The following is a 13584-nucleotide window of genomic DNA, read 5'->3' on the forward strand; positions in this document are numbered from 1 at the left end:
ATACATATCATCTCAATAAACCGGGAGGTTGAGAGGTGGGTGAGGGCTTGTTGATCTTTTGTGCTCTTGGGAGTTATAGGTTAGAAATTGACCGGGGACGGCAATTATGACCCGTAATCTACTGTTTTAGTCGTCCGGGAGGGGGCTAAAACTAGTGGGGAGATCGCCCTAGATAAGTAGGCCATATCAAGATTAATATTGCTTTAGATTGAAGTTCATTACGATCCATCGAAATCTAGTCCCTAGGATAACTTTCCTTCGAGTCATTCCCCAATTTATTAACTAAGTTTATCTTGTTGTTATTTTATTTACTTGCTTTATTTAGCTTTGTTTTAGTTCTCAATATCTCTTCAACTTTGGTTGTCTAAATAGATTGAAAACAACTTATTAATAGTATTTAGAAGTTTGAATTCACCAATCCTTGTGGGATACGACCTTGCTTCCCTTATATTGCAACTACACCGTATACTTGCGGCGTGGTGAAAATAATAGCGAACATATACCATTTAAGCATAATTATAAGAAAATTTTGATTTTCAATCTGGGGTTTTTGGTACCTTTTGTAAAATAGTTGGGGCTTTGCGCAATAAAATTTTTTGAAGGGGTCAATTTTGAATTTCAGTAATTTGAGATCGTGGGAAATTTGGACCAAAAATTCATTTCGTGGTAAATTTTGGAAAATTTGGAATTCGTGGGAAAATTGGGATTTCGTCATAGTTGGTGATATTATACGAAACTGTCCCAAAAAAATTAGCTGCAAAAGGAAAGCGTGTATATATTACTCAATAGATGGATTAGTACTAAAAATTAACGAAAAAACAAAACAAAATAAATCATAAATATCCTAATTTATTTAGAGTTTAAAATCATAATTTGTTTAGAGTTTAAGATCAAGTGGAGTTCTAGATTAGTACTAAAAATTAACGAAAAAACAAAACAAAATAAATCATAAATATCCTAACTTATTTAGAGTTTAAAACATAATTTGTACTTAAGAGTTTAAGATCAAGTGGAGTTCTAGCATAGTCATCGTGCATTAAATATATGATTAAAAATAAATTAGATATGGAAATTAATTAAAAGTTAAGAAGAAAAAGTAAGAATGAATGAGAATTAATAAAATGATTATACGACGCCATCTAGGATAAAATTTATTTTGTTTATATATATATATATATATATATATATATATATATATATATATATATATATATAGGAATGGGATCATATAGATCCCAATGCTTATAATAGATCCCTAGATCCAAATCTTGACCACACATTTATGACATGTGGCGCATCAAGATGGTGACACGTGGCAAGGATTCCAAGGCAAAATCTGGAGGGGTAAAATTGGAATGTAATTTTCGGATTTAATAATTAAAAAAATATATATATATTTTTAGATTTTCTCAAAATAGATATATTTTAGATGCATATAGTTTCACACAAAGATGCATAAAGTTTTCACATGAAATGCATAACTTTGAACAGAAAAATGCATTTAATTTTTCCAGTTTTGGTATTTTCACCACCCCACCCCATACCCCCCCCCCAATCCAGCCCACACCACCCCCCAACCCTCCCCATTACCACCCCCCAAAAATATGCATGTTTCACATGCATATAAAATCAAACAAAAATGCATAAAGTTTTCACATAAAAATGCATTAAATTATACAAAAAATGCATTTCATTTTAATAAATCTGGTAGTTTCGCCACCCCACCCCTGCCCCCTGCCCCCTGCCCCCCCCACCCCACCCACCCCCCACCCCCACCCCCCCCCCAAAAAATTTTTTTTTTTTTTTTCAAAAACTGATTTTCTAATTGCTGGCCCACCCCCACCCCCACCCCCCACCGACCCACCCCCCACCCCCCATCCCCCCCCCAAAAAAATTTTAGATGCATATAGTTTCACACAAAGATGCATAAAGTTTTCACATGAAATGCATAACTTTGAACAGAAAAATGCATTTAATTTTTCCAGTTTTGGTATTTTCACCACCCCACCCCATACCACCCCCCAATCCAGCCCACACCACCCCCCAACCCTCCCCATTACCACCCCCCAAAAATATGCATGTTTCACATGCATATAAAATCAAACAAAAATGCATAAAGTTTTCACATAAAAATGCATTAAATTATACAAAAAATGCATTTCATTTTAATAAATCTGGTAGTTTCGCCACCCCACCCCTGCCCCTGCCCCCTGCCCCCCCACCCCACCCACCCCCCCCACCCCCACCCCCACCCCCCCCTCCAAAAAAATTTTTTTTTTTTTTTCAAAAACTGATTTTCTAATTGCTGGCCCACCCCCACCCCCACCCCCCACCGACCCACCCCCCACCCCCCCCCCCAAATTTTTTTTTTATTTTTTTATTTTTTTAAAAACTGATTTTAAAAAAAAAAAAAAATTGGGGGGGGGGGGGGTGGGGGGGTGGGTGGGTGGGGGGGGTCAGTGGTCCGAAAATCAGTTTTTGAGAAAAAAATTGGGGGGTGGGTGGGTGGGTGGGTGGGGGGGTGGGGGTGGGGGTGGGGGTAGGGGTGGGTCAGTGGTCAGAAAATCAGTTTTTAAAAAAATAAAAAAAAAAAATTTTTTTGGGGGGTGGGGGGGGTGGGTGGGGGGGTGGGGGGGTAGGGGGTGGGTGGGGGTGGGGTTCTGGGGTGGGGTGGGGTTCTGGGGTGTGGGGGGTGGGGTTGGGGTGGGGTGAAATCTTATGCATATTTATATGAAACTTTATGCATTTCTATATGAAAGTTCATGCATTCTCGTATGAAACTTTATGCATCTAAAATATACCTATTTTGAGAAAATATAATTTTTTTTTTTTTTTGAATTTCGAAAATTACATTCCAATTTTACCCCTCTCCAGATTTGGCCTTGAAATGCCTTGCCACGTGTCACCATCTTGATGCGCCACATGTCATAAATGTGTGGTCTAGATTTGGATTTACGGATCTATTATAAGCATAGGGATCCACCGGAACCCAACCCTATATATATATATATATATAGATTACGTTTGGCAAATATCGCTAGAAGTTTGATGCGTATCATCAGAGTTGCATTCTGGCATTTCATTTTTTCTAATTTTGTTCGGGAACCCACGTAATTTCATGTATCCACGTCAGCATGATACATTGAAGCTCTCACGATCACATCAAACTATAGGTGCAAGAAATCTTTGGGAACAAAAACAAATTTTTGGTATTTTTGTAATTATCTATAAATTGAGACAATTTTGAAAAAATAAAAAGCAATATTTGTCAATTATGTTTGCTGCTCCTCTGTCTCTCTCATTAGCATGATCTTTGTTTCTGTGTGTGAGAGAGAGGGAAAACAGCTATGTGAACAGCCAGAAAGATGGCAACTGAGGATCAATCTAGATAAGATTTGAAGCTGAGGAAGAAAAGTTACAAGAAGTTGCAGCAATCAATCAAAGACCTGAAAGAAAGCTAACCAAAAAGCAACACAGAAACAAGGATGAACTACAACGTAAATACAATATCAACACAAAGTTGGCAAAGATTCAGGTGTAACTAGGCCAAATAAAAACCATTCATTTCACCTACACATAGCAACGATCACTACACGCTAATGCCCGAGGACAACCTCGTCTCTCTCCGAACACCAAAAAATGCCGCGAGCCCTGCTGCGCTACAACAGATGCATTCGTTCGACATAAGACTGCAGCAGCCACCGGTTGAGAGGCTCTCCACACCCAACAAAGCACCCGGAGTTCCCATTTTCAGTAAAGAATGGAAACCTGAACATGTTGAGCAGTTCTTGAACCGCCTGCCTCACCATCGAGGTCCCGGTGACCCTGCTCCGTCTCCCCCAACCGGTCACAATATCAATCCGGCTAGGGCAGACCCCAGAGGCGAGCATCTCCTTGCGAAACCAAGCTAGGGTTCTCGATAGTGCAGTCACAGCAGTTCCATCAGACATCACATGGAGGTTTATGAGCCAATAACAAGAACTCTTCTGCCTTAGCGCATCTGGATAGACATTCTTCTGCGCTGCAACCTCCCACACGGAGCCAGCTTCCTCCTTTAGCCCCGTCTTGTGAAAGAAATCTATCACAGCATCCACAAGGCCCCGTTTACTCTCCCTGTCTTCGCTATGCATCATGTCGAGGAAGTTGCTGACATGGTCGCGGACATTCTGCCCATCCGGCCCCGGAGCAGGCAAGGAAAGCAAGAATGTGTGTGCCGGGTGGCCGGACGCGGTCATGAGGTCACAGCAGAACGCCATGTCGTATGGAGTTTGGGCATCCGTGCAACAACTGAGGAGCAGAGTGTAGGTCTGCAGAGAAGGATTCAGACCCAAACTCACCATGCTCTGGAGCAAGTCGTATGCATCGCGGAGGCGGTGTACCCTGAGGAAAGCACTGAGAAGAGAATTGCAAGTTGGAACATTAGGGCATAAGCCTGCAGTAAGCATGGCTCTGTACCACTCCCAAGCCTTCTCGACGTTGCCAGATTTTCCCCACAAGTCGACAAGAAGGCCGTAGACGGGCTCATCAGGGATCCAGTTCTTTCTTTTCATCTCTGCAAAAACTGCCTCAGCTTCATCCAGATGGCCACAATGGCCAAGAACCTCCATAATGATACTGTAAGTCACTTTGTCGGGCTCAAAGCCAGCACTCTGCATGTCGCGATAAAGCTGTAACGAACTCTGGTAATTCCTAGCTTTCGCGTGTAAAGCAATCATGATATTATAGGTCACCAGGTTAGGCACACAGCCCTGATTAACCATCTCACAGAATAGTTTGTGGGCGGCAGTCAAATGGCCAGCTTTCCCTAGGCAATTAATGATTACGCTGTAAGTAAATGTATCGGGAGAGAGTCCAGCTTCTTGCATCCGCTGGTACAAATTAATTGCAACATCGAGATAACCGGATTTTGCATGGATGTCGATGAGCGTACAATAAGTTACACGATCAGGTTCACAGCCCACCTTCTGCATCTGATTGAAAACACCCATGGCTTCATTCAAGTAATTAGCTCTGCCATAACTGTGAATGAGACGATTATATGTAACAATATTTGGCTTGCATCCGTCGCTGATCATCTGGCCAAGCAATTTGTTGATGGCACCAAACTCTCTGGCACGGCCAAGGATACCGACCATAGTGGTATATGTGTGCCCGTCGTGCTTGAATCCAGGTCTCTGTTTTAGCCAGTAGAAAAACCCAAGAGCCACTCTATAATCTTGAAGCTGCTTAAGTATTTGATTCGCCTGGTAAGGATCCACTGTACAGTTGAGCTTTTCGAGAGCGTCTTCTGTAGCAGGGCTCCATTTCGACTGGTGCAAAATGCGGCACACACTTTCAACAACAGAAAACTGCCTAGCGCCTGGTGCTGCTCCCATCATAACTTTTGTCTGTCTCATCGCCCTAGTGAACCCGTCCAAGTTGTTATCACCAAACTTCCCCTCTGACTGTTGAGTGTTTGGCGTGAATTGGCTTGAATAAGATCTTGATTTTTGAGGAATTGGCCTTTTCCTATCACGGGGGTCTGAGGAGAGTCCATGACTCTCTACAAAATTTCTGGATGCATTATTTGACTCGTTGGCTACCCCCTCCTCTACTCCTGCTTTATCAGCTCGGCCTTTAGCACCATCAGGGACGCTTGTAAATTTCGAACCATACACTGGTGCAGCAGAGGGCTTTACGGTTACTCTCTCTTTTCTGGAAGTTTTGATATTAGGAGGTCTGATACTAGAAACTTGCTTGGTGCGTTCAAACACAGAGTTAGAAGGTGGGGTGACTGTTGCACTCCCATCTGTCATCGGGATTCTATAGTTTACTATGTCGGATAGAAGACCTACGGCTGCCATACCTGCCTTAACAAACTGTTCAGCTATAGGAGGTGATGAATGGAGCATGTCATTTGCATCAATGTCGTCTGCATAACTAACAGAGATTTCTCTTTCAGATGCGTGGGACGCAGCAACTCCTTTCGACAGAGAGCCATTGTCCTTTTTTTTAGCATTCACTTCTTTTACTGAATCGACTGAAGTCAGTGAACCTACTGCTACTGAAGCTTTTGACAACAACGAGGATGGTGCTTGCAAGTGTTGCACATTTGCTCTCAGAGGCCTTCTAGAAATACAAGTCTCATCATCCGAGCAAGTGCATGAACTCCCATCTGCCGCACTACATCTTTGTCCACCTAGGAAAAGGGATCTGGCAGTCTGGGAAAAGTTACCGAGATGCTTTGCTCGGATCATTTTCTGCGGAATAAGGGCAAAATACACCATTAATCTCAAATCAAATACTCATAGGAAGAAACAAATATAAGTGAAAATGCATCAAAATCCTCCAGAAAATGTTTATCAAAAGCACTAAAATGAGAAGAGAAGCCCTGTAGATGACACAACAGAACCTCTACTACCAAGAGGAGGGTTAGGCAGAAAGTTAAATCTTGAAAGGAACTGAAATCACGTTAACCAACTCTTTGGTCAAACATTAAACTAATTCAGAAGTTGTTAAACTTGCGTTGCCTTCGTAGACAAGAAGCCAAGGAAAAGGATTGGAAGCTTTTACATGCTGTAAGATGATTCACTGTACTAATATGCATCCCATAATCAGATTACTTTGATATTAAAAAGTTTACAAATCAAGCAACTATAGAGAGAGCAAGTTGGGAAAACAACACACTTATTCTAGTAATCTCTTGCCTTTCATCTTAATCCAATCTCAAAACCACAATTAGACAGCCAAAGAAGATAAGAGCAGTATGGACAACTGAGACAGTAAATATTCCATGCTAAAATTTGAAGTTAATTATGAAATTTCCAGTTTGATTTAAACTGGTGTAAAAAACTCACTGAAAATAAATTGAATCATTCCCACCCAAGAAACAACAACCAAATAGGCCAAAGTGAAAGCTTTGGAAACTGGCACTTCACAAAATACAAATAATGCAAAAGAGCTAAATTTGAAGACGATTTAGCTACAGTAACCAGAAAAAAAATGTTTGAACAAACCATCTTTCACACAAACCAATTCCAAAACCTCAAAAAAAAGACGCATTAGTAATCACACAAGTTACAATCTCTACCAAATCTAATCAAATAAAGAGTACGCCTCATCCTAAATCACTAAAATCTAACAAAAATGGAAACTTCCAAAATCACAATGAGAAAAACATAATCACTGAATAACACAGGAGAATCCAAACCAACATAAACCAGCATTACACGACATCCAAAAGAACCAAGGAATACCTCACACCATGAGCAACCCACCATTAAAACCAAGAAACACCCACTTACAAACTCAGAGATGCAAACTTTAACATTACAAAATACAAATAAAGCAAGAAAGTCAATGAATGAGAAAAAATAAAAATAAAAACTCACCTAACAACAGTGTTCTTTAGAGCCCAGAAGAATCAACCCACCACTCAACACTAATAGAGGAGGAGGAGGGGAATAAATCAAGAATCAAACATTTTAATCAAGAAAAAGAATTAAAGAAAAGAAAGTATGAAACAGAAGAAGGGTTAAATAAGGCGGCTGCTTGAGTTTTTTCTCATGGCTTTTGTGACCTATTGAGTTTCCAAGCAACTTGGGAGCCTCTGTGACTGTCACCTTTTTATTTTGTTTTCATTTATTTATTCACCCCTTTTTACGAAGTAAAAAAAATAAGTATATAAAAAAAAGAGAATTGAAAGGATACTCTTCATTTATTTGTCTATTTGATTTGGCAGATATTTTTAATGAGTTTGGAAAGAGTTCTATGATTTTCTATGGTGCCACGTCATCGCCTTCACGTTTTGTTCGCAGCAGGAGCGTTCTAGGCTATCAAATTTTTTTCCCTTTAGTAATTCGGTTTCTATTTTATTTATTTTATTTTATTTTGGCTTAATTTTAGGATTTTGACTTTTGTAATCTATGGGGATTTTATAATGTGCGGTCGTTTGACTATGCTGTGCGCGTGAGATGCGGTTGACTGTGTATATGCTCGAATACATATTTTACGGAGATTCTAGATTTTTTTATCACTAATCCTAACAAAAATAAATTAATTAGAAGAAACAAATATTTTACAAAAATAGATTAACATTTGGTAATCCAAAAAGATAATTCAAAATTTTGATGCATATACACAATTCTAGTTACATTAGTAAAGATGCTACAATTAAATAGTAAATACTCCCTCCGTCCCACCATTTTAGTCCCCTCCCACTTTTCACACCTATTAAGAAAATGCATTTAATTTTTATATTTTTATTTTTTGTACCCTTATTTATTATTTTCACACATCATTTTCACATTTAAGTGAAGCATTAAATAAGATTAATTTAGTAAAAACAATATTTTTATATAGTATTAATTAAAAAAGTGGACTATCTTTTTGGGACATCTTAAAATGGAATAAGGGACTAAAATAGTGGGACGGATGGAGTACGTGATTTGTTGTATTTTTTAGGAAAATAGATTTCTTGCAGGGCAATCCACCTCTTGAAATCCGAGAAATAAAAGATTCACGGATAGTTTTGATTCTTATAATTAATTGACCACTACGAGAATAAAAGTAAATAAATATACATACGTGAGGTATCGAAAATTCGAGTTTTTTTGAGAAATTTGCTAACTATTATCAAATCAAAATAATAGATGCAAGTGTTCATGCTAGCCACCATCTTGACATCACATCTTACATAATTACTTGTTATACTCTATTTCATTGATGTGGTTGCAAATAAGGGTCATAAAATAGTACTACTTTGATATTCGATTAACTTGTAAATTGATCGGATATTGTTTGGTGTTCAAGTACTCCCTCCGTCCCATTATTGAAGACACACTTTCCTTATTGGGACGTCCCAATAATAAAGATACACTTCCAAATAAGGAAATATTTAGGACTTAATTATAACTAATTAATTGAACCTTAATTATGGTATAAATTAGTACAAAACCCTAAATCTACACATTTCAGCCGCCTCCCTCATTTCTCTCCACTCCCAACCCGCAGGGCCGGCCCTGACATTCCGGGGGCCCTAGGCGAAAAGGAAAAAAAGGGGCCCCTAGGCAATAAACTAGAAAACAATGATGAGATAATTACAAAAATAACTTAGATCTTCTAGCATTTTGAGAAGCAAAATCATCAATAATTTCTTCAAGATCAAGCTTTTCTAATACCTCATGTTCAATGCATAAAACCGCTAATCCATTCAACCTTTCTTGAGATATAGTAGAACGTAAATATGATTTTATCAATTTTAATTTTGAAAAACTTCTTTCTGCTGAAGCTACAGTAACTGGTATAGTCAACAATATTCTAGGCAACATAATAACCACAATAAATTTCAACCTCAATAAGACAATAACAATTAGCAATATCCACTGTAACAAATAAATTCTAATCACAATTTCACAATCAAACACAAATCCACCAAAAATACCATAAACCTCAAAGCAATTAAATTTAAAATTGGAACAACACACCGGCTTATTTCTGCTGTAGAACTGAACCCGACCGGCGACCGGGAGCCGACGACGCAGCAGCAGGTCGGAGCACCGACGTCCGGCGACCACTTGAGGAGAAGAACAGAACTCCCTTCGGCGTCGGACCCTTCCCCGCTTCCAGGCGCTGGCAGCCGCAGAACACAGCAGATGAGATGTTCAATTTGTCAAGTTGAGAGTGAGAGATGGAGGAGAGAGTTGAGAGATGGAAAGAGAGGGAGAGCCGTGAGAGTCAGAGAGCAGAGAGATGAGAGTTCTGAGATAGAGAGAATCAGAAAGCGTGAGAGAGAGAGAGAGCCGTTGAGAGAGAGCGTGGGAGAGCTTAAGTGGGCCTAAATTTTTTTTTATGAATTGATTGCTGCTGCTGTCGGCTATACCATTAGAAAGTAGGTAAGTAAATTTTTTTTTTTTTTTTTTTTTTGTAGGGTATATAATATAAGTGGGCCTAAATTTTGGGGCCCCAAAAATTGGGGGCCCTAGGCCATTGCCCCACCAAATGTTAATAAGGGCCGGCCCTGCCAACCCGCCGCCCATCTCCTCCCCCTTCTCGGCGGAGTCGCCGCCGGCGACCCACGGCCACCGTCGAGCACCCCTCGCCCCTCCGACCACCGAACACCCCTCGCCCCTCCGGTGAGACTCTGATCGCTCGCGCACACACTGACGGGGGCAGAGGGCCGAGCCCTAGCCCCGCCGAACAGCAGCGGCTCCGGTCTCCGGTCTCCTTCCCCCAAAAACCCAGATCCGCCAAACCACCACCCTCAATTTCTAGGTTCGATTTGAGAGAGGAAGATAGTGGTGGATATGGTTCTGGGGAGGTGGAGGCGGAGGCGTCGCTCGAGATACGTGCGGGTCTGAAACCGCCGCACATCCTCTTCTCTTCTTCTTCTTCGGCCGCCGCAGCAGTGAGGCCACCACCCTCCTTCAAATTTCTAGATTCGATTCGGTTTTCATGGTTCAAATTTGGGAATAGGAATGTGAGGAATGGGAATGGCAGATTTCAATTTTACTCTTGCTGTTTCGACGGTGGTCGGCGGTCGTGGTCGTCGGCGATTCCGCCGGAGGAGAAAAGATAGTAAAATGAGGTTACAACAATGGTGGAACTAAGAGAGAAAAAGAAGAATTAAACAAGTTTAATTAGATGTGGGCCACAATACTTTAGCACCTAAACTATCTCTCCTTAATCTCCGTGCCCAAATGAAGTGTGTCTTCATTATTGGGGCGGAGGGAGTATTTATTAGTTGTATTTATCATTTAGTGGAAGGAGGTTTAATATTGAATTATCGAGTACTGTTAATCGAAAAGTATACTCATAATATTCGATTAATTATATAATAATGTATTAAGTTTTTATATATTAAGGGGCAATTGCCCCTAAATACATAAACTTTCACCAAATTCTGGAATTGCACACCACCTTTAAAATCAGCCTGACAATACATAACCTTTGTATATTTTCTGATTTTTTCCATGACACCTAAAATCCAATTTGAAAATGACGTGGACGCTGGAACGCCCACGTGGACTCGCTGGACGACCATTCAAAACGACGATGTCCGTACTTACGGAAAACGTCGTTTTTTCTAAAATTTCACCTTATTTTTCTGGTTTTTCTCTTTATCGTCGAATTTTGCCCTCTTCTTCATTTATTTGTTTGATTTTGCCTTCTTCTTCATCATTGAAACAACGAGTATTTGTTCTGCTTAAATTGGAAGGAGGGAGCTACCATTTTAGGGGTTCACTTGGTTGAGCTAATTAGAAAGTAGAAGATGCGTACCGCTCTCTCATGTCTCTTCCCTCAACTTCAGATTAATATGGGGCTATGGTATAATTTCCAGTTATTGAAAAGAAGGAGAGAAAATTGAAGTTCATTCAACAGCCCTGTGTACTACAGTCGACGAATTTTCCGGAGAGGATTCATTCATTTATTGCTCCTTCTGAATCATGGATTTCTTTTCATATTCTTTCCATTTGTTAATCGCGACAGTGCAAACAATTCCGGCGCCGACAAAGTAGAGAAGTCGAACGAGCTTGGGTGCCACTTCATCGCCAGGCGGTAGTGGTATTGTACTCAACTGCTTTACTGATTGATTCAAGGAAGAAGATGGTGGAGGCCTTTGTTAGTCGGGATTTTAGACGAAAAGGGAAAAGTTAGGGATTACAGCTGAAAAGGGGGAAATTTTGGAAAATTAAATTTGAGAAATTAAAGAAAACAACGACGTTGTCCTTTAATTAAGGATGACGTCGTTTTGAACCGAACTCACGCGAGTCTACATGTAATTCCGGCGTTCACATCATTTTCAAATTTGGGGATTTTAGGTGTCATGGAAAAAATCAAAAAATATACAAAGATTATGTATTGTCAAGCTGATTTTAAAGGTGTTGTGCAATTCCAGAATTTGGTGAAAATTTATATATTTAGGGGCAATTACCCATATATTTAATTATCTATTTTAAAAAATTATGAGTTTAATTATATAGCATATATTGTTATGTTGATATATTATAAGTATAAGTGGTCATAGCCTAGTGGATCATAGTCTAAAATTTCAACCCAAAAAATAATGGGTTCTCGATTCTTTATTTTTATTTTATATTTTTTGCAGTATTTTGACTATTTGTGTAACTGCTCGAGTTCAAGTACTAGAAATTGGCTATATTCGATATGAATACTGGTATTTCGAGTTCGATTATCCTATACTTAATCCGTTCATCACCCTAATTACAAAATGTCGTCTAAATTTGTGTTTCAATTCAATAATTAATTTTGTTGTTGTCATTTGCCATTTTTCTGTTGCCATTTGCCAACAACTATTTGCTTTCCCAAGATGTATAACGTGTGCAATAAACGAAAAATTATTTAAACTAGATAAATTGTATCATACGAGTCTATGCTACAAATCCAAATTTAAACTTGTCCCCTTAGGCCACAAGTTCGCCCATTATCCGATTTCTCTTTCATGGAGATGTCTCACGCAAAATTGTGGTAAAATGTATGTTTATTTTTTATTTTTTTGAAAATTTATAATATTAAATAAAGAAATTAAAATGTATGTGTATTCTTGTTGTATGTATCAGTATCACATGAGTAAAACACACACACACACACACACACACACACACACATATATATATATATATATATATATATATAGGCTTGGAAATTATGAATTGATCACTTAAGGCATGATCAAAGCTCATACAAATGCTATTAAACCTGATTTACAACCACAAATAAGTTGTTAAGGCTATGATTGGAACTAATGTTCAAAAGTATGCACACCACGGTTCATATAGACGGAAAATGGTATGGCATCACAAAGACCAACCACAGATTCTACTTGACTTCACAAGAAGCAGAGCCGCACAAGACTTGTAAGAGTAAAAAATTCATAACCAAAATTATGTTTATGTGTGCAGTGTGTATGCATTAATTTATTTTCCTCAGATGGGAGTGTGTGTTTTGATGGAAAAATAGGAATATTCCCTTTCACTGAACTGGTTCCAGCCAAGAGGTCAATTAAAATCAGACAACCAGAAACACTTGAGTAAAAATCAATGTCTATCATTAAAGAAGTGATTAAAGACCGCCTCAACACCAAAGTATGGATGGATTATGGATAGTCAATTATGTATGCAATGTAAAGCTAAGATGATAGACTTTCATATGTTGAATGTTATTGAAGAGTTTTAGGCATTCTAAATTTAATGTGTACTTCACTTAATGCATTTCTTTGTGTTAATTCAACACATATTATACCGGCAATTAAGGCTAAATGGCCTCCATTTGCTAGTAAAATTATATTGATTCACCAAGATAATGCAAAGCCTCATATAAAGAACAATGACCCATACTTTAGGGCTGCTGCAACATGAGATGGATTTAACATCAAGCTGATGTATCAACCACCAAACAGCCTAGACACCAACATCAATGACTTGGGTTAGTTTAGAGTCATTCAAAGTTTACAAATTCTATCAGCTAGTATAAATGTGGATATTTTAGATACTGCAATTCAGAATTCATTTAATGAACTCTCACCAACTACCCTAAATAATACTTTTTTAAGTTTACAAGGCTGCATGATGGAGATAACGAAGGTGA

The 13584-nt window shown here is 39.0% G+C and overlaps 2 protein-coding genes across 3 annotated transcripts; both read right to left on the reverse strand.

The window, feature by feature from the left end:
* Positions 1 to 3486: 3486 nt before the first annotated feature.
* Positions 3487 to 7606, reverse strand: LOC131002784 (pentatricopeptide repeat-containing protein At1g74750-like). 2 transcript variants are annotated; one of them, XM_057929255.1, is made up of 2 exons: positions 7371 to 7606; positions 3487 to 6239 (listed from the first exon to the last, which is right to left on the reverse strand). In XM_057929255.1, exon 2 carries the CDS (start codon positions 6234 to 6236, stop codon positions 3660 to 3662), a length of 2577 nt encoding a protein of 858 aa, XP_057785238.1. In that variant the 5' UTR covers positions 6237 to 6239; positions 7371 to 7606; the 3' UTR covers positions 3487 to 3659. The 2 variants fall into 2 exon arrangements, with proteins under 2 accessions (XP_057785238.1, XP_057785237.1); XM_057929254.1 differs by lacking the exon at positions 7371 to 7606 and adding an exon at positions 7236 to 7288.
* Positions 7607 to 10898: 3292 nt separating this feature from the next.
* Positions 10899 to 12280, reverse strand: LOC131002759 (uncharacterized). Its single transcript, XM_057929226.1, has 2 exons — positions 12264 to 12280; positions 10899 to 11594 (listed from the first exon to the last, which is right to left on the reverse strand). The coding sequence occupies exons 1-2, from the start codon at positions 12278 to 12280 to the stop codon at positions 11405 to 11407; spliced, it is 207 nt and encodes a 68-aa protein (XP_057785209.1). The 3' UTR covers positions 10899 to 11404.
* Positions 12281 to 13584: the final 1304 nt, after the last annotated feature.

Source organism: Salvia miltiorrhiza, unplaced genomic scaffold (assembly GCF_028751815.1).
Source record: "Salvia miltiorrhiza cultivar Shanhuang (shh) unplaced genomic scaffold, IMPLAD_Smil_shh fragScaff_scaffold_19_1, whole genome shotgun sequence".
Lineage (NCBI taxonomy): Eukaryota > Viridiplantae > Streptophyta > Magnoliopsida > Lamiales > Lamiaceae > Salvia > Salvia miltiorrhiza.

Bases quoted from the DNA above. Each gene is read 5' to 3' on its own strand.
- LOC131002784 (XM_057929254.1), bottom strand. From the start codon at position 7,259: ATGGTGGGTTGCTCATGGTGTGAG. The intron at 6,240-7,235 runs GTATTCCTTGGT...CTTATTCCGCAG, and splicing joins TGGGTTGCTCATGGTGTGAG to AAAATGATCCGAGCAAAGCA.